Below are 18,636 nucleotides of genomic sequence, written 5' to 3' on the forward strand. Positions count from 1 at the left end.
CGCAAAAAACACCAGAAAAAAGCATTCCCTTGTAGAAATCAAAGGATATATAGTCTCATCAGAAATGCTCCCTGAAATAAACAACTCAGCAAGCCTTGGAATAATGTGAAGTGAAAGGGTTAAAAAAGATAAAAATCATATGCGGGCAAATCAGTTACGCAGTCATCGAGCAAAAGCCACTTAATGAGCTTTATCAAACAGAAGAGCAAGTCATGAGGTTGATGAGAACTTCTAATTTTGCACCTCTCTGAAGGACTGTTCCTTTCAGCATCACCTGAGCTTCACCCTCTGAGACAAGATGGTGACAGTCAGCTGTCCCCAGAACACAAGAATCGAAAAGCTCAGCATCAAGAGAGTAAATGACTTGGCCAAGGGCATAGAGCAAATTCACCACCCCAGCATCAAATTCACCATCCCAGCATTGTCCCTGCTGCCCTGTCCGTGGCAGGTCTCTCTTACAGTGCTGCACTGTCCTTGGGAGTTTCTTGCTCTGCCCCTTCAATGAACACAAGAGAAAAGCTCCTTCCCCCGGGAGTCGGAAGGAAATTGTACAGCATAAAGGAAAGTTCCTTGCTTTAACATTGCCCCAAACTATCGCAGGGAGGGAATCGATTCAAGTCTCACTCCAGAAAAAGCCGTCATTAAAAGGTAAAGAAGAAACTCGTCTCTCGGAGGAGATGCACAGAGGAAGCCAGCAACAAGTGCCGGCCCTTGGGCGCCCCGGGGAGCTGGCACCGGCTCTGGCTCAGCTTGCGGCGGCTCCTCTCCCTCCCTCTTTGGCACACATGTAACACGAAACTTCGCATCTCCAGGACAACCAGCAACAAAAAAAAAAAAAAAAAAAAAAAAAAAAAAAAAAAAAAAAAAAAAAAGGCAGAGACAACAGCTGGCTGTCAGCAGCGGAGCAGAGAGGAGCCGAGCGAGCAGCGAGCCGCAAGCCAGGATGAGGGGAGAGATGACGTGAAAGTTTAAGAAGACGGAAAGAAAAACAAGAGGAGAAGAAGAGCTCGCGGTCGGGGTAAGGCTGAGCGGTCGCTGCTGTTCGGTCAAGCGCGGCACCCTCCGCTGCTTAGCGAGGGGCTGGAGCCTGGGGAGCTCCACTGCTCGGTCAGCCATGGAGCAGAGCTTGGGAGGCGGAATTTGCTTGCCAGGGACACCGAGGAGCGAAGGTGGCAGGAGAAAAGCTTTTAATGGGATTGCGGAGAGCTGCGCTGCAGCCGCCCTGTAACAAAAGGAGCAGCCTGCGGTGCGCCGAGCCCGAGCGGGACTCAGCAACTCCTCTGCCGGCGACAAAGGCCGGCTGCTCGGGTTTCTGTGCTCTTACAGAATGTATGTCCTGATAAGCTGGTGACCTGATACAGAAATAGTCGGTGCGGACAAGGCAGCTGGGTCCGAGGTTGTGCGTGCCTCTAGAGAGGAACTGGCAGCGCAGGCAGGCGCGTGTGAAACCCGACGGGTGCCAGCCACTGCTTTTCCCCGGAGCTCCTCCCAGCTGCAGCCAAGTTTTATCCCCCCAAATCCTGAAGCAGAGAACTTAGAAAATAAACCCTGGTCGGGGAACTAGCACACTGTGCAAGTTAAGCATCTGTGTCCAATAGAAAGAAACGCAATGATTTTACACAGTTTCTAATGAGAACATTTTAAAAAGAATTCAGCCAGTGTATCAGGCACAGATGCTGGTTTAGTGTTCCAAGCAGCGTGAGAACCCACTGCTCTGAGAGGCACGTTCATGCACAAACACAGCTTATGGTTTACAGTAACCACACCATCAAGTTTGAATGCAGTGAGAAGGGAAGGAAAGGATCCCCTAAATACATGAAATTATACAACATAGAATCATTTAGGTTGAAAAAGACATTTCAGGTCATTGAGTCCAAGCTTTGGTTTTACAGTGTCCCACAGCCCGTGCTCCCATCTCTGTTTGGGAGATGTATGGGAAGAGGTGCTGGTAATGGAGACTGGCCATATAAATCCCCATTTTCTGCCATGTGAAGCTGATTTCTCTGTTTGGAAGCTGTTGCAGCTCCCAGCACTGAGCTGGGACCCCTCAGCCTCTTCCAGGAGGCGCATGGGCAAAGCCATTTACAAACAGGACCAGAGAGCCAATTCTCAGAGAAAGAGGTCTTCCCAATCCTACACATGCCTGTAGGGAGGAATGTTAAGGATCAGGTATTTCCACTTCTCTCCATTTCCATTAACGAGGAATGGAGGGCAGGTCTTTCTGACCTACGTGTTGTACAAACATGGAATTGGAACTGCCTGAGTGAGGAGATGTAGTTTAGACCCACATGCCTCCAGCCTGACCCTAAGGCTCAAGGGGATGGAGGGATGCTTCCACCCTGCTAATGGAGAGTCTCTGTAGGTTGGCTGTTGCAGTTAAGATAGTTTCTTAAATAAAGCATGTGAAAAAACAAAGTTTAGGGAAATAACAAAAAAAAAGTAAGGAGGGAGGAGTGAGGGGAGAAGAGCAGGGGAGGGAAGGAGGTAGAGAAACATGCCAAGTTTTCCTGGCCAAAAGAAAATCTTAATGGGTTTGGCTGGGGGCTTGTCCAGCCACAGCCGTGCTGTTCATGTGTGGGGGAGAGGCACAGCAATGTGAAACACATGTCTGGATAAAAGCAGCAGGACATGGCTTGTGTTACAGCTGTCACAGTGCACGGGCCTCAGCCTGACTGCAACCAACAGTGGTTGTGGGAGTGGAGGTACAAAATAATCCAAGTTTGATAGAGCGGCTCCTCTCTGTAAGACAACCCCTGATCACAGAGCCTGCAGTGGGCCAGAGTCACCCACTGGACAGCAGGGACTGGGAGGGGCTGGGAGAGAGCTGGGTGGGGGGAGCAGCAGCCACCCCACACCTCCATGCAGGCTCTCCCCACTACCCCACGCAGCCACAGCTGATGAGGTTCCAAACAATTCCTCCTGAGGCAGCAGCTGCTGCAGCTTTTGGTTTTGAGTTCCTACACTCCAGTGGCACCTTTACTAGGATTAGTCCAAGATATTTCAAGAAACTCAAAAATGCATGTAATTTATGAGACCTGTAGATGTGAGATCAGGGCACAGAGGTGGCTGTTAAAAGGTGGAGGAGTTTCCAGCACTCTCAGGGCCTCCAGATACTGGACCTCAAACACCAACTACTGATAGATCCCACTATGTTTGTGAAGTCACTACAAGGCTTTCACAGGCACACAGCTGCCTCTCAGTCAGCTTCCTGGGAAATGGATATTTTGCTAATATTAGAATAGACTTTCAGGCTAGATTCAAGCATCACCAACCCTAAAAAAAGGTCTCTTGTAGAAAAGCTATAGGTTTATTTTTAAAATTGACCTTTTCCTTTCATTGGATGGCTCAGTGTTTTGGTTTCCCCACTTGAAAAATTCCTAGTAGTGAGGAATTATCTTGTGGGGTTTTGTGGACGTGTTTGTGGGATGGACTGGAGACAACCAGGGTGATCAGTAGAGGTGTAAAGACTCCCAGCTCAGTGCCCCAGTGGGTACCTCTGCTACTGAAACTGGGAATTCAGTGCCTTTTTATATTAATCTAATATTAGGTTGTAGGGAAGAGAAGGCACATTGACAGTGCTGCCTCAAAACCCATCTCCAAACAGTGTGTGGTGGAGATGACAGGGTATTCCAGCCAAAGGGTGACCCAGGCAGGCAGCTTTATAATCTTAGGAATGTGTGGCCTTCTGTTCCAAACCAACTGACAAAGTCCAAGCTTTTCTCCCATGGCATTGAGCTACAATTTACCCCAGTGTGGGTGTGTGCTGTTAAAGGGCTGAATTCTCTTGATACTGGAAACTATTTTCATCTGCTTGGGAATGAATTATAGGTCTGTCTGGCTCTGTGCACTCCTGTTTTAGGAAAAATGAGCTTGTCTGAACTATAGTTAAGATTCACATGGCTGGTCAACTACAGTCATGGCAGCAAACACTGCATTAACAATGATGAGGGAAAAAACCATGCACTGATACTACAACTGCATTTCTATGGCCCTTTTCATCTCAGCAGTACACTAAAAGCTTGGAACAATAAACAATCATGCAGGAATTATGACACGTTATGCCAAAATGCATCCAAACTGTAGGCACACCTAGCAACTCAGCATTGTTTGAGAACAGGAAGCACTGCAAACCTTATCCATATAAAATCAGAAGGACATTTCAGGGCTCAAGAACAAAGCTGGTACATTTTGAAAGTGGCCAAGCCTTCATGTTCTTTAGAAAGTGGCCAAGTACAGTCAGAGCTTATTTTAGAGTTTTAGACCAGAATAAAAAGCGTCCCCTCCCCTTTGGCTGCTCAGCACCCTCCTTTCATGAGGCTGGGCTTGCCTTCTAAGATTTCCTACCAGATAAGCCCCCACAATCCATACAGGCTTCCCATCCCTGTACAGGTCTGATTTCAACCCACTTTCTGGACTTGCCTGAGTAAGAACAGCACAACAATTGCTTTGCAGAGCCACAGTCTTAGGAAAAAGCCAAGGTTGCAATGAGAAAGTTGCCCTGGCATTCTACCTGATGGGAACATCAGGAAGGTTCTACTTTATAAGGTCTCTGGAGCACTCTTGCTATGGGCAGTGGGCAGTGGAGGAGAGCCAACTCATCATCACTGAGACTTGCTGCATTAGGACTAGAGGCATTGGCAGCTTCTTGTTCTCCCCAAAACTCCCCCCTCCAAAGCTTTATCCCCACTTTTACGTTACTAGAGCAACAAACCCATGCAAGCACAGTAAAACCAATGGATCGGGATCATGACAAGAACAACATGAGGAGCATGGTTGGGTCAGGAGCAAACAAGAGCGGAAACCACACTCCCATCTACATCCATCCTAAAGGGGCTCAGTGAACAAAGTGCAAGAAGCACTGAGCAAAGCAATGGCCAGTTCAGTTTGTAACTGCAGCAAAACCAGCGACTTGTTGCCTTTCTATCTAAAGATTGCCAAGCATGCTGGAAACTTGGACACACAACAATTAACAAACAAAGCTCTGATGTGGGTCCGTGTTCCGCTGTCTTGCAGAGATGAAGTCACCCAACAGTGGGATGTGATGACTTATCCGAAGTCACACAACCAGGGAGCATCACCAGCAGGCCAGAGGGACTGCCTGTATTTACTAACTTCCAGTCCTGGGGCTAAACCACAAACTTAAATTCATCCTTTTGCACTAAAAAAGGCTGTTCAAATACCCCTACGGTTATGAGTAAACAAGTGTCTCATTCTCAGCAGTAAATTTCAGCTCACCCACTCCCTACAGTTCACCTTTGGATGCAGCTGTGTCCACACACAGATCAGGACAGACCAAAAAACCCTGAGCAACGTAGAGCAATTCCAAAAGACTCACAGCAGCCTCACCAGCTTAAGGCAGACAGAGGGATATCAGACCCCACTGTACACAGCTCTTTTTCTTGGAAAAAGAAGCCTCCACATGCAGCCAGTTCACAGCAAAAAGGAACCTTGATGGAGGCTTTTCTCTTGAATGTCTAGATTGAGGCTTTTTAATGGCTTTATTCTCCAAAGGGCTGAGCAGCCAACTTCTTTGAGTGCTTCAGTATGGCACGAGTCCATCAAAACAACTCAGGAAGATAATTTCAGTGCTATTACGGCAATTTTCACAGCTTTCTTCAGTGGGCACAGCAAGATGAATCTGCATTAGTGCTTTCTGGGAATCTAAATCTACGTAAGTCCTAAACACAGGACATGCACTTTGGTTTTACAGGGTCATGTAATCCTTGCAGCTGAGCAGCACACCAGCAGCAGTTTGCCATTCCCCTGCATCATTTCTGTGCTCTGTCCTTTCAACCAAGGCTAACAACTCATGGCACATGGCAGAATGGGCCTTTTTTCACCAAAACCAGATAAACCCAAATTAAATTACTTGTTTTATTACCTTCCCTGCTGGGCCTTGCAACATAAAGGAGGGCAGAAAGGTTTGATGATCTAGTTCCACTGGCATCACTGATTAGATGAGTTATTTCTTAAATCAAAACCATGAATTTCAGGCTGCCACCCCATCCCAGCAGGATGTCACAAATTGCCTGTCACAAGATATTGTGTTACTTTCTTTTCTATGTGAGATTCTTATCTTGCCTCTCTTCATCTGATTTTCACTCCACGTGAGCTCTAACTACAGCTGTGGAGCAGAATTTCCTGACATCAGTGTGACAATGTGTTACGAAGACCACATTGCACTGTGGTCATTCAGGATTTTCTCCATAACGGATGAGTTCCATCAGCTTTGCTGCCCTACAGCCAAGTCTCCTCTGCTCTGGAGGGCTCCCATCCTCAGTGGGTGAAGTTTTGAGGAAGGACAATGATGAGCAAGGAGAAATTCCCAATTGAGGAAAATGCTGACAGACAATTACGTTTGCTCCAAACCATTGAGAATCTCTGAAGTACTAACTTGAGTGGCTCTAAAACAGCACTCCAGCCCTAGAAAGTAAATTGTCAGTTAAGGCCCACAACCTTAAGTTTCAAAACTCTTAAGACTTGCCTGTGTTAATAATAATCATCACAGTTACTGTTTCAGCTGAATATCCTGCACCACCTGGCCTTTACTACTGTTGGTGACTGGAAGCTTATTTGAACACAACATAATAAACCAAAAGGAATTAATTCTCACAGCTCCACTCTGTTATGTAATTAATGTCATCACCTTTGTGTTGTACATGAGGCAGATGCATAAGACAACTGGTTTAAATCACACAGCACTATCCTTACCCTTGTGCTAATCTCAAGTGTAAAATCTTGGTTCCTGAAATCAGTTGGGAAAAGGTCACATCAAAACTAGTCCTGAACAAAGATTTTACATCACAAGTAGAAGGGAACATACAGAAGTCCATGAATGTAACTGGCTTTCTTGGGGGAAATTTACTTTTTTTCTTTAAGAATTATTTTATTCTTCACCCTTTTGCCTCGCTGCAGAAGCAGAAATCCCAAAGCAGAGAGCTCTTGGAAGCAGCAGAAACTGCAGTCAAGCAGAAAAACATTTGCTTCCTCACGGGTAGGTTGGAGACTGCACCACCACCATCAAACTTTGTCCCTGATGTAGTTCAGACCAAGGTAAACAAGCAACATTCCTTGCAAGTTTTAGAATAAAAACTCTTTCACTTAGCTCCAGATCAGGTACCATGGGCAGAGAGGAATGTCCAATACAGAGACAGGCTTTATCATTTTAGACTAAGCACTTTGCTAATCCACACGGAGTTCTACAATCTTGATCAGTAATTTTACACTGTATAACCAAAACTTCACAAGCCTGGCTCTTATACCTGTTGCTTCTGGTGCAGCCCAGAGCATGGCATGGAAGTTTACAGCAAATTCCTTACGAGGAGAGCTTCTGGACAGGCAGAAACACCTCCAAAGGGAACAAACATTTTCACAATGTTAGAGCCAGAAATTTTATTTTTTAAAATTTTTTCTTCTAGAGCCAAGAACAGAAAACACAAATCACTTCACCTCTGCCTTCTGCACTGTCTCTTGGAATGGAAACAAAATTGAAAACCTGCTGACACAGAATCCCGCAGCACTAAGGATAAAGCAGCCGTTTCTCGAGCAGCTCACTCAGGGTATGCAATCATCTGGAAAGAAGTATTTAACCCTAGTTTCAAAAGTGACCTTTTCAGGTCAAAAGACCACAGCTCTGCCTCCTTCCTGAGTTGCACAGTGATCTTTCTGTAGATGTAGATTTTCCATCCACCCCCATTTCTAAGAAACCAGCTGGTTCCGATTTTTATTCCTTAGCTTGGATTTAAAAGAACAAAGAAAACCCTTTTTGAATTGCATAAACATACAAAACTAATTTAACTTGGCACTGTAGTATTTAAGCCCAGCATGCAAAGAAACAGCCAAGGTTTCTCTGTCCTCAGTGTGTTTAGAAAAACTGAACTCCAAGCATGCATTTGTTTGAGTAACCAAGCCAGATGTGCAATAAGGAACAAGCTGGTTTGTTCTGGAAGTGCTGTCCTGGTCACTTGGCTTTGTGTTATCACCAAGATCAGGATATTAAATTGCAATGTTCAAGTCCCAAAATCCAGTGCTGACTGTTACAACACACACAAACCAGTACGTTTTGATACAATAGTGAACTAAGAGTTATAACCCATTCAAGTGTTGACCTGTCCAAACACTTGTTTTAGGTGCAACTATGGCTATTTCTCAAAAATATCGAATTCCAGTTCCTGACTGAAGCCAAATTTGAACATCCATAGGTCTCATGCCAGCCAGTTTGTTGCAATACCTCCCAAAATCTTGCTCATGGGGTAAAAGAACAGCAAATATTGGTGACAAAACTGAGGCACTTAACTTTAGCAAGACTAATAATATTTTCAGTAACAATAGATGATCATTCTGAGAATAAAGGCAGCCTAAGATTACTGAGCAGGGCAGGAGGGATTAACTCCACAAGGGAGATATCTCCCTGGCAGATCCAGGGGCTTTTGCTTTGCTCATCATCAGCAGTGATGGCTGGAATCCACTGTTCAATTCATATATTGCTCTGTGGCTTAAAAGAAAAATACTCTACATTTAGCTTTCTTTATAAATTTGCATTCATCTGTAAGGACTTGAAAAGCATCCAGCTGTCCCTAATGAATGCAGACTTTAACTTTTAGAATCACATACTGATGCCATGATGATTTTTGTCTTTTCTTTTATACCCATTATACCTTTTTACAACTTCTGTATTCTTAGTGCTTTTTGCCTCCATTCTTGGACTTGTTTGTTCAGCTAGGAGACTAAACATTTTAGAAGCTTCATAGGTAGGGGTTAGTGTGCCCCAGACACCAAGGTCCTCTCCAGAACACATTCTGTAAACTGAGATAGAACCATCCAGGGGAAGGCTCCCCAGCGAGGGGGAGCTCACTCATTGGGGAATCTTTGATAGATATGCTAATTAGTAACACCTATAATGTGATACCAGATCTTTTGGGAGAGTGGGCATTGCAGCGTGCATTGAGGTGCATTCGACCTGGATGTGTGCACCTAAGGACCCTTAAAATAAATACCAAGGTAAAATCCCTTTTCCCCTTCTAACCGTATTTGACTCTTGATTTTAAGACCAGGAAAAGGCATCAATACAGTAAAACTGGTTAATAAAACATTATTAATGGTATTGTACTGATGTGTTGAAGTAAATGCCTTTGCTCTTGAAGGGGGGTTCTGTAGCTCAAAGTGCAAGAACCCTTCAAGGGAGTCTACCTTGTGTTACTCAGTAAGAAACAACTGAAAACTATGTACAGTGGAGTTCAGCATTTGGAATTCAGGTTGGGTTAGAACTGCATTTGTTTCTGGAAGGACAAGTTAGCACAACTGGAAAAAAAAGTACTTTGATTGGGTGAAAGCCAAGGGCAGGCACTGTCCAGCCCAACTCTGTGCCTGCTGAAGAAAGTGTCCTTGTAGGAGAAACACCGTTTGGACTTTGCTTAACAGTGCAGTTGACAAAAACACCCTCGAAGCTGGATTTTAAAATTAAAACAGTGCCAGAACACGTAGACAATTAATAGTCCTCCACCTTAGCTACTGGGAACGAGGACTGAGACCAGATAAACTTGTTTTCCTTGTGATCACCAGCTGTATAAGAAGGCTGGCAGCTCCCTAGCATTAGTCAGTGAAAAGGTTTATTCTCTATTTGGTTCTCCTGCAGCATAAAGCCTGGAGAGGTTGTGACAGAATGTCTTCTGAAAGCTTTCTGAAGGAAATTCAAGCCATTGGTGAGAAGTTTCTCCTTAAGCTCCAGAAACTGCCCAAGGCTGATCCAGTGGAGATTGCCAGCTTTTCTGTGGTTCTTCTGTTTATTGGTGAGTTTGTGGGTGGAGGCCAAGGGGTGTCAGAATTTCTCTCCTCTGCTACGGGGGCACCTTGCTCCACAGTCTTTGTAGGTGGGTTGGTGGTGTTGGCTGTTGTTTTCTAGGCTGTGCTCTGAGGGCCAGGTTAATTCCTAGGTAATTTTTTAACACTCAACATGTACCTCTACATGGATGCAGGGCATGACAGGCAACAGTACAGCTTTCCCCAAAGCTCCCATTTTAAACATTAGTTAAATCAGCAGTATTTTAACCAACCCAGAGCTGCTGTAATGTTTTGATGCATAGGAGATCATTTATGACAAATGGTATTAGAGCATCTCCCTGCCACAGAAGAAACTTAAGAGAGACTCTGAATGTCATTCCTGTATTGGTTCAGTGGAAGCCAATATGCTTCAGATGAGCCTATTTATTCTCCTCTGGTAATGAATGGCAAGATCCCTCCTGCTGCTCTGTGTGGGGATGGCATGGAAGGAATAACAGAGAACTGCTGGATCAAGGGGGATGAAGTTTGTTTATACAATGGCAAAATAAGCAGGAAGGAAGACAGGCACTGCTCCTCAAAGACAGTGTTTGCTCCTGGCCAAAAGGAAGGGTGTGTATCCAGCTGGACACTCCTCCCCGGGCTGGAATTCACAAGGTCACACCTGCTGCTTTAATTGGTTCATCCCTACAGCTGGTTCCCCACAGGTCTGGTTACCTGGCAGCCCAGGTCCAGGCTTTAAAGGAACACATGCACACAGAGAGCCATGCTCACACTCTTACATGTTTTGCAGGATTAAACATGTCATCCTTTTCAACTCCAGATAAACTAACACATCCCTGCCAACACCAACCATCCTGGCTAGGGTAGAGAACAGTAAGTTAGCCCACTGCTCTGTGAAACAAACCCCTGCATTTGAAGTACCTTATTTTTTCAAGCTAAATACAGAAGAGTAAAGCCAACCCAGTCACGAGTCTCTATGCTTAAAGAGTCTGCTGCACTCACTCTTCAGAAATACAGCTGCCAGTTTGAGTAATCAAAATCCCTCAAGTTGCTTTGGGGAGAGCTGGATTTTCATCCATTTCAGGCACATAGCTGTGCTTAGGTACTGCATGTCAGCTCCCAAACAAGAGCCCATTAAGTGGGTAAAGAAACCCTTGAACAGTTTGGTATGTAGCTTTTAAGGTCTTGAAATGCCTGGCAATGATTGTCCAGATTAAATGGAAAACCAATACAAAGGAGCAGGAACTTAGGAGGAGGAAGGTGGGGATATAGGCCAAAAAAAATTCTCAAGAAACCAGGTTTTGCTCATTTTCCTGCCCACCAAACAACTTGGAGACATAGGGTTTTTCTGCAGGGATTGCTCCTATGCTGTGAAGCAATGTCCTTTGTTTCTCTTCCCAGTTACTGTGCTGGTGCTCACGGTCATTGCCTGCAGTTGCTGCTGCTACAGCTGCTGTGGCTGTGATGGACGCCCTGACCCCAGACACAAGAAGAGCCGAGTCCGCCCAGCCGCCCGTTCATGAAGTGACCCAGCCTGCTGTCAAGGACATGCATGGACATCATGATTCAGTGCTATGGGAATGACTTTCCACGCTAGCCCACTGAAAATGGCAATAACAATATTAATTAACATGACTCAGAGGACCAGAAATCACAGCGTGGAATTCCTTCTCTCTGTGACAGCCACTACTGTGACCAGAAAGGTAAAGCTCCTTTGCCATCGCTGTCTCCCTCTTCTGGGCAGGTGTGGGGTGGGAGGGCATGGACACAGATTGCTGAGAAAAGAGACAGCTTTCCCAAAGACAGCACTGCAGCTGGGCCAGCTGAGGATCTCCTCTGGGACACAGAGCCATGGAGCAAAGCAGAGGACACACACACAGCCACACACGAGGCACTGCCTGCTCTCCTCACCAGTGGCTAATCCAGAAGGATGGTGCTGGGCATTAGCAAAACCCACTGACACCACTGGGACGTCCAATTGCTCAGGTCATTGTGGATCAAGGCCAAACCTGCTGCAGGACACACGTTTAGCTGAGTTATCTGCTGAAAACAACAAATGGTGGACCTTCTGATCCAGGTGTGCCAGCTGAGGCTCTGAGTACAGCTGGTAACAACTGCCCCGGGGTCATTTCATTGGTGATACAATGATGGGAAATTGCCAAAGAAAGAAACTGATCATGTGGAATACCCTTTGTTAACAGAAGGATGAAGGCAAAAGGCTCACCAATCCTATGGCTCATTTTGACCATTCTCTGCTCCCCATGCTCCCTCTCCACCCCCTGTGGTTCTATTCTTCTGCTTATTGCAGATGCACGGTTCTTGCAGAGCATGGGAGCTCCAGGAGATTAACAAATCCCTATCCTTACTTGAGTGCCTGACTCCCTGCACTGTGTGCAGTTTATTTTAGTGGACATGAACATGATGCCAGGGGTGTGTTTATGAGCATGCACAGAGGCATTTCAGAGGAGTGCCACATGATGGGAACCATCACTTCAGGGTACGTGTGCAGGCAGCAGCTGACAGCGGGCACAGTGACAGAGCAGAGCCAAGAATGGGCTGTTAGGCTGGAGTTAACAAGTGCAAATAAATCCCTTTTCCATGCTGCAGCCACTGTGTATGTTTGGTTTACACTCTGGTGAACTTCCGAAAGGGATTTATGGATGTACAAGGCTGTGGCACAGGCTGCGACTTCCACAACTGGGACAGCACAAGAAAGCCACGATTCTGCACTAATCTCTGAACCACTCTACACTTGGGGTGTTTCAGCCCCAAATGGGAGACCAACCCCCTTTGTGAGAAGGTGTAAAAAATTACATGCATACAGAGAAGTCATCTTCTGCCTCTGTACCCCAACTAAGTGTGTGTACCAAAGCCAACATCTAGCTAGGGAGAGCAGAATCATCAAGTCTTTAACAGTGGGCTTTAAAATACTCTTTACACTTCAGAAGGTACAGAAAATAAAGAAAACTCTGCAAAGAAATGTATTTTCTCTGTTGCCTGCACCCATATTAGTAAAAGGCACATTACATCAGCTTCTTATATATTTAATGCACTTTATTTTTTGCCGACAAACTGGATCTAGGTATTTGGCATTTTTGTACTGCTGCACATTGGAATATATCTGCAGCCAGAGACACAGTGAATAGTCTAAGAATTGTAAGAAAAATAAAATTCCTGAAACTACCAGTGTTGCTTTTAAATTAATAAAAAGAAAAACTTTCCAGTAGAAAATGAGGATGTTCCTTACAAAATAAATGTTTGAGACCCAACTTGACAACTGCCAAGAGCAGACTGCACTAGCACGAGCTACATGCATGCACAGTTACACTGAGACTAACAAAGTGCTGGTTTTTATTAGGCTGTCCCAAAGCTTTCATTGCCAACCAGCATGTTAGGGGGGAACAATCTCAAGCACAGCATCAATTTAAACATTGGTGCATCACACCAACCTCCTGTCAGATAAGTCTTTGCTCATTTCATTCACAAACAAGTGGCAATCAAAGTGACTTCAGAAGCCTCAGAACCTCTTTTGCAGGAGACAGACTCAACACATGTTTTTGTATCCAGATTAAGTCACGAGACCTGGGGAAGAACAGAGCTCACTTTCCAGGCTTGTGCTAGACAGTGCCAGCTCCAGCCATTAACAGCATCCCATTGAGAGCTGTTCCAGCAGCACGGAGCCAGCCTGTGCTAAGACAGGGGAAAGCTTTGCAGGCTGGACACACACCAAGGGCTGACAGGTTGCTATCACTGGGAGCAAGCTGCCAGGCCTTATCTCAACAGGAAAAGCCACAAATGCATGCTTCCCAGTGGTGGTACAAGTTAAACCACTGACAGATACCAGGCAGAGGGACAAGAGAAGTGGCTCCTGTCTTATCTCGGCCACTGTGAGTTCCTGAATTAGAAACAGAATAAACACAGCACTGTTAAAGAAAGGGAAGGAGAGAAAAATAGGCAATCCTCTAAAGGATTCAGGTGGCTTTCTGGAGCAGAGGAGCAGCCACCATGTAGAGGGGGCCAATTTCTACACACTTGTCTGGACCTCACAGGCCTAATGTTCTGCTTTGGACTATTTTGTACCATTGCACTTAGCTGGACTATTCCTCCAGCTGGGATTCAGACATGCCAGTTTGCCTGATCTGCTGCTTCCTTGCATGCATTCAGGGTACCCTGACAGAGGCCAGCAAGTGTCCAGCTTCCTGCAGCTCTTCACCTTCTGCTGACTGTAAACCTGCTGGTCCCTGGGTCCCTGCTCAGCACTCACACAAGCTTTTGTGTTTTGGCTTCAATCAGCACTCAAATATAGACACCTATAGGGAGCACTAGTGAGGAGGATCCTCTTGTTTCAACCTGCAGAGGGAGATTCAGAAAAGCACAGAATAAAGCAAGGCTGCAACTAACACAGCAACTGCCATACATATTGGGGAAAGCCTAGGAGGAACTGCACGGGAATACTGTTACTTCAGTTTTGATGATGCAAGTGTTGAAACAGTTTCTTTCCCTGAGGAACCTCAAAGAGCCAGCAAGGCCAGCCCCTCCAGCAGAAGTGGTTGAAGTTCTACTGATGACTTAATGGAATAGCTTCTGTTCTGTAACATTATCCCTCTGGTTTCAAAGTGATTTGCTTGGCTTGTGAAAAGTAAGTTTCCTTTTACACACACATGCAGTCTCACACACCACACTCCTCCTTCTCCCCTCCCTCCTCTCTCCAGCACCATCCCTCTGGTCTTCTCCAGTCAGGAAAGTGATAGAGAGTTTTATTGCAGCTCACAGCAGTGCAATGCTCTGGAATGGGTTTATTCACCTGAACTGTCATGATGAATTTTGGACTGCAGGGCAGTCCTGTTCACAGTCTCACTGTAAGTATGGCACTCTCCTACTGGAGCTTGCAACACAGATCAGTCAGGAACCAGGAGACGTAGCCCTCTTCCCTCCACCACATCCTGCAGCCTGCCCCAGACAGAGGCCACAGTATACCTTTACAAGCACTGCAACAGCTGTAGGAGTGGATAAAGCCATGGAGAGGAAGAAATGTCTGAGGAACAGCTGAATTAGGACTTTTTAGTTGGGTTCAAGGCCTTTAATTTGATTAGATTAGCCACACCTTTGCAGGAAAATCAGCTGTTAATCATTTACTGCAGCCCAAAGAGGCAACTTCCAGGCTACCTCTACAAGTCTCCAGGTACAGCAAGGGGTCCCTTACCACAGGCCAAAAGCTCTTGGAGGGGGTGAAGAGGAGGCAACAGAGGAAACATCTACTACAAATCACAACAGCTACAGGTATTTATAAAATATCATACAGCTGTCCTATTCTGGGAGGTGAACTGCAGTCAGCAAAAGAGACAGGAACTTCCTGGGGTGTGCAGTCCCACAGGATTTCTGCCTTTGGGTCTGTGGAACTCGTATCTAGGCTGCCTCCTTTTTGAAGGCAAAGGAATCCAGAACAGCTTTGATGTCCCGTGTGCCTGTTGGTTAAAGACTGAGCACAGTGATCTGCCATCTACCCAGAAAACAAACCATGACCTCAATATATCTGGCTGCTGAGAAAGAAACAAAAACTTCAGCAAGTGTGAGCTTGTGCTTTGAGTCAAATCCAACCTGCTGAGGATGAAACACTTTAAAGGACTAATCCTTTTCCTTAGAGTACTCAGAATACATACATAAGAGGCAGCAAGTCAAACAAATTTTCAAAAATAATCAGTATCTCTTCCTGTATTACATCTGCATAGTCATATTTGCAAGAAAGTGTGAGAAATATTCCATCCTTTCCCTTGAGAAGCAAGGAAGCTTTAGTAAAACCACAAGATGCTCACAAAGAGATGCTGCATGTTCTTTAGAAAGCTGGCAGCCAAGTCATTATTCAAAGTATCAGTGAAAGAGCAAGTGAGATCCCAGTTTAAATTATTACTGGACCTCCTTGTGGGAGCAAAATTTATGCTTCTATTGCAGAGTAACAGAAACCATTACTAAAGCAAACTCCATTAGCAGGATACCCTTTTTAACATAATTGGACTATTCTAAGCCCTATGGAAGAAACAAGTTGTACATGATCTTTGCTTACTGCTGGTGGGGTTTTCTGCTTGTTGGTTTTTTAAATAAGTGTTCATTTAATCTCTGTTGTGTTCTCAGAGTTTAAGTCCCCAACTCTCCCTTTTAGAGATCTTTCCAATGGTACCAAGGAATTTCTCCCACTGAATACTTGTCTTTCACGTATAGGCTGTACAGCTGACAAAGAGTTCATATTGAACATGCTGGAGAGACATTGTATTATGTAAAATATTGATAAGCTACGATTAAAATAAATCTCAACTGCCAAAATCCTGTAGAGACAGAAGGATTTGACAGCACAGTAATGCTGCCAATGTTTTCCTCTTTACATCTCTATAGATCTGATTGTTAAACTGGCCTCAGCTGTATTTCCTCTGGGTTATGCTCCCATTTCTGTGAAGGGTGACTCTCCTTTTGGAGGGGGATACCTGCAGGCACAGGCACCATGCGTACCTGCACTGGTTTTGGGGCATGGAGAGGATACACCAACACCTGACCCTGTTGTTGTCTGCCCCCAGCAGGGTGGAAGCCAGCATGTCACCAGAGCAAGAGGCATCCTCAGTTCTGGAAGACCTAAAGAGGCTGATTACAAGAAGTGACTGGGCTCTTGGAGGGCTGGTGGTGATTGGCATCTTCTGTCTTGTTTTTATTGCTCTCATTTTATTTGCTGCTGTCTTTGGGTGCTGCACATCTCCAAGGCACAGATGGGGTGGCTCATAGACAGCAAAGTGGGGACACAAAACTTGGTACAGCTGAGCAAGAACCAGCCTGGGTACAACCCCATTGTGTTGTTCACAGAAAACTCTCATCTCACTGCCTGGGTGGTTATTTCTCCCCATGCAACTTCCATGAATCAAGAGCAACATCCCAATGCCAGCAAGCTGCTCTGCAGGTCACAGCAAACTCAATACATGAGGCTGATTCAGGAACTGTGACATTCATCAAACACCAAAGCAAACTCATCTCTGATTTTTATCTTTCAAGCAAAACCACCAACCAGAGGTGGCAAATGGTCAGCCACCACCTAAAACTGATAAAGATGTCTTCTGCTGCTGCACCTACATGGGTTGGCGGGTTTTTTTTCACCTTGCAAAAGAACAATAGGAAACTCTGACCACTGAAAGCTTGGTCTGAACCCACTCTTTAAAAGCAGCTTATACCATTGTTCTCCTGTCATACTCAGGCCTAAATACACTATGTAAAAACTTGCTTGCCAGTACACAGTCTGTCTTTATTTGTTCTTATTTATAACCTTGCAAGGTCAGAATTTCAGGTTTGCTTTCACTGTTTGGATAGTGAGCAGACCTGTATTAATTCAATATGTAAAAAAGAAATGCAACGTGGCTTTTCTTTCCATAGCACCTCAGTCTCCTGTAGAGTTATGAGCAGGGAAGTCAGGCAGTGGTGCTGCAAGATGTGACTCCGGGATGCACATCCCATGATACACAGGAGGAAGAACGTATCAAGCTGAGGAAGGGAAGAAAAAGTCTGGGAGGTGTGATTGCTGATTAGGTCAGTGATAGTCCCTTACTCAGATTATTACTTTGAGGGCGGTGAGATACTGGCACAGGTTGCCCAGAGAAGTTATGGATGTCCTATCCTTGGAAGGCCAGGTTGGATGGGGCTTGGAGCAATCTGGCCTGGGGGAAAGTGTCCCTGTCCATGGCAGGGGGTTGAACTAGGTTGTCTTTAAGGTCCCTTCCAACCCAAACCATTCTATGATTGTACAAACCCCAGCCACAACAGCCATCTGTGAGCTGGGAACACACCCCAGAAAGAGCAGAGCTGCTTAGACAAGTGGATCAAATTCTTAGAGCAAGAAGCCTCCCAGCAGCTACTTCACAGCATCACCTTGACTTTGGGTAAAGAAGTGCCCCTTCAAGTGCCCCAGGGCTCAGTGTTGTGCCACAGTTCAGTACTAGCAAGACTACCCCATAAACCCAGGATCTGTTTGCCAAACGTGCCATCGAGGAGAGAACACGCTCACCACGGCACCAGAAAAGCAGCACGTTGTACATTCAGGCTGAAAAAGCTGTCCTAGAGCCACGTGTGAAAAATGAAACAAAATGAAGAACTTGTAAGCAAGCCAAACAAAGACCATTTTCAGTTAGTGAACACACACTTCTCTCTTCCTGGCAAAATCATAGCTTTGATGTCTTATCCAGCATAGAACAGCAATTAGTACAATTACAGTGTACAGGGCATGAACTAAACCTGAACAAGGCATGTTGTGGTTGCTAGTCTGCATTTAGATTGGGCACATCCATAATTTGAGCCTGCTTCTGAAACATTCTAAACACCATCAGGTCCTTCTAAGGTCAATGAGAATCACAGACACTTTGTAGAGTGGAGACACTGAGATTTAATGTTTCTGTAAATCTAAATCCTTCCATCCCATGGCTTTCTGTTTGTCCTCTTAAGAGAGGGGTGATGTACTGAAGGAGAGAGTCAAAACAAAAGCAAATGCAACTAAGTCAGCCCATCATCAAAGACAGAATATTGTAAAATACATCACCAGAGAAGTTAAACATCCCCCTGACTTGGTCAGACTCCAAGACCAACATCTCAGTTAACTCAGAGGTGGGAGTCATGAGAGATTTCTCAGGGACACATGCAGGATCCCAGCCATAACAGTTTCTTGGAAGAACAGGGCATGTTTTCCCCAACATTAACAGCAGTGTTTGAAAGAAGTGCACTCACCCCAGCTCCTCACAGAAGTTCACAATGGCATCAAAAGCTGTCATCATAGCTTTGTCAGACTCTTTTAAGGTGCCTTTTTTTTCCTGAAAGTAGATGAGACAAGGAACT

At 45.3% G+C, this 18,636-nt stretch overlaps 2 protein-coding genes across 11 annotated transcripts in view; one reads left to right on the forward strand and one right to left on the reverse strand.

The window, feature by feature from the left end:
• RECQL5 (RecQ like helicase 5) overlaps positions 1-18,636 on the reverse strand; it is a 38,508-nt gene that overhangs the window by 11,588 nt on the left and 8,284 nt on the right. For all 6 annotated transcript variants that reach the window (XM_048324082.1, XM_048324079.1, XM_048324080.1 and 3 more), the window contains one exon: positions 18,529-18,611. In XM_048324082.1, the coding sequence (XP_048180039.1) occupies positions 18,529-18,611 (83 nt within the window). The remainder of the gene's footprint in view (positions 1-18,528; positions 18,612-18,636) is intronic.
• Positions 865-17,047, forward strand: SMIM5 (small integral membrane protein 5). 5 transcript variants are annotated; one of them, XR_007207624.1, is made up of 5 exons: positions 865-1,018; positions 7,419-7,559; positions 9,635-9,788; positions 11,182-11,483; positions 16,347-17,047. XR_007207624.1 is itself a non-coding variant. In XM_048324089.1 (5 exons), the coding sequence occupies exons 4-5, from the start codon at positions 9,662-9,664 to the stop codon at positions 11,301-11,303; spliced, it is 249 nt and encodes an 82-aa protein (XP_048180046.1). In that variant the 5' UTR covers positions 6,918-6,994; positions 7,419-7,559; positions 8,912-9,000; positions 9,635-9,661; the 3' UTR covers positions 11,304-12,963. The 5 variants fall into 5 exon arrangements, 3 of the variants coding, with proteins under 3 accessions (XP_048180044.1, XP_048180045.1, XP_048180046.1); XR_007207625.1 differs by having other exon boundaries at positions 16,350-17,047; XM_048324089.1 differs by lacking the exons at positions 865-1,018; positions 16,347-17,047 and adding exons at positions 6,918-6,994; positions 8,912-9,000 and having other exon boundaries at positions 11,182-12,963.

This window comes from Corvus hawaiiensis, chromosome 19 (genome assembly GCF_020740725.1).
Source record: "Corvus hawaiiensis isolate bCorHaw1 chromosome 19, bCorHaw1.pri.cur, whole genome shotgun sequence".
Taxonomy (NCBI): Eukaryota; Metazoa; Chordata; class Aves; order Passeriformes; family Corvidae; genus Corvus; species Corvus hawaiiensis.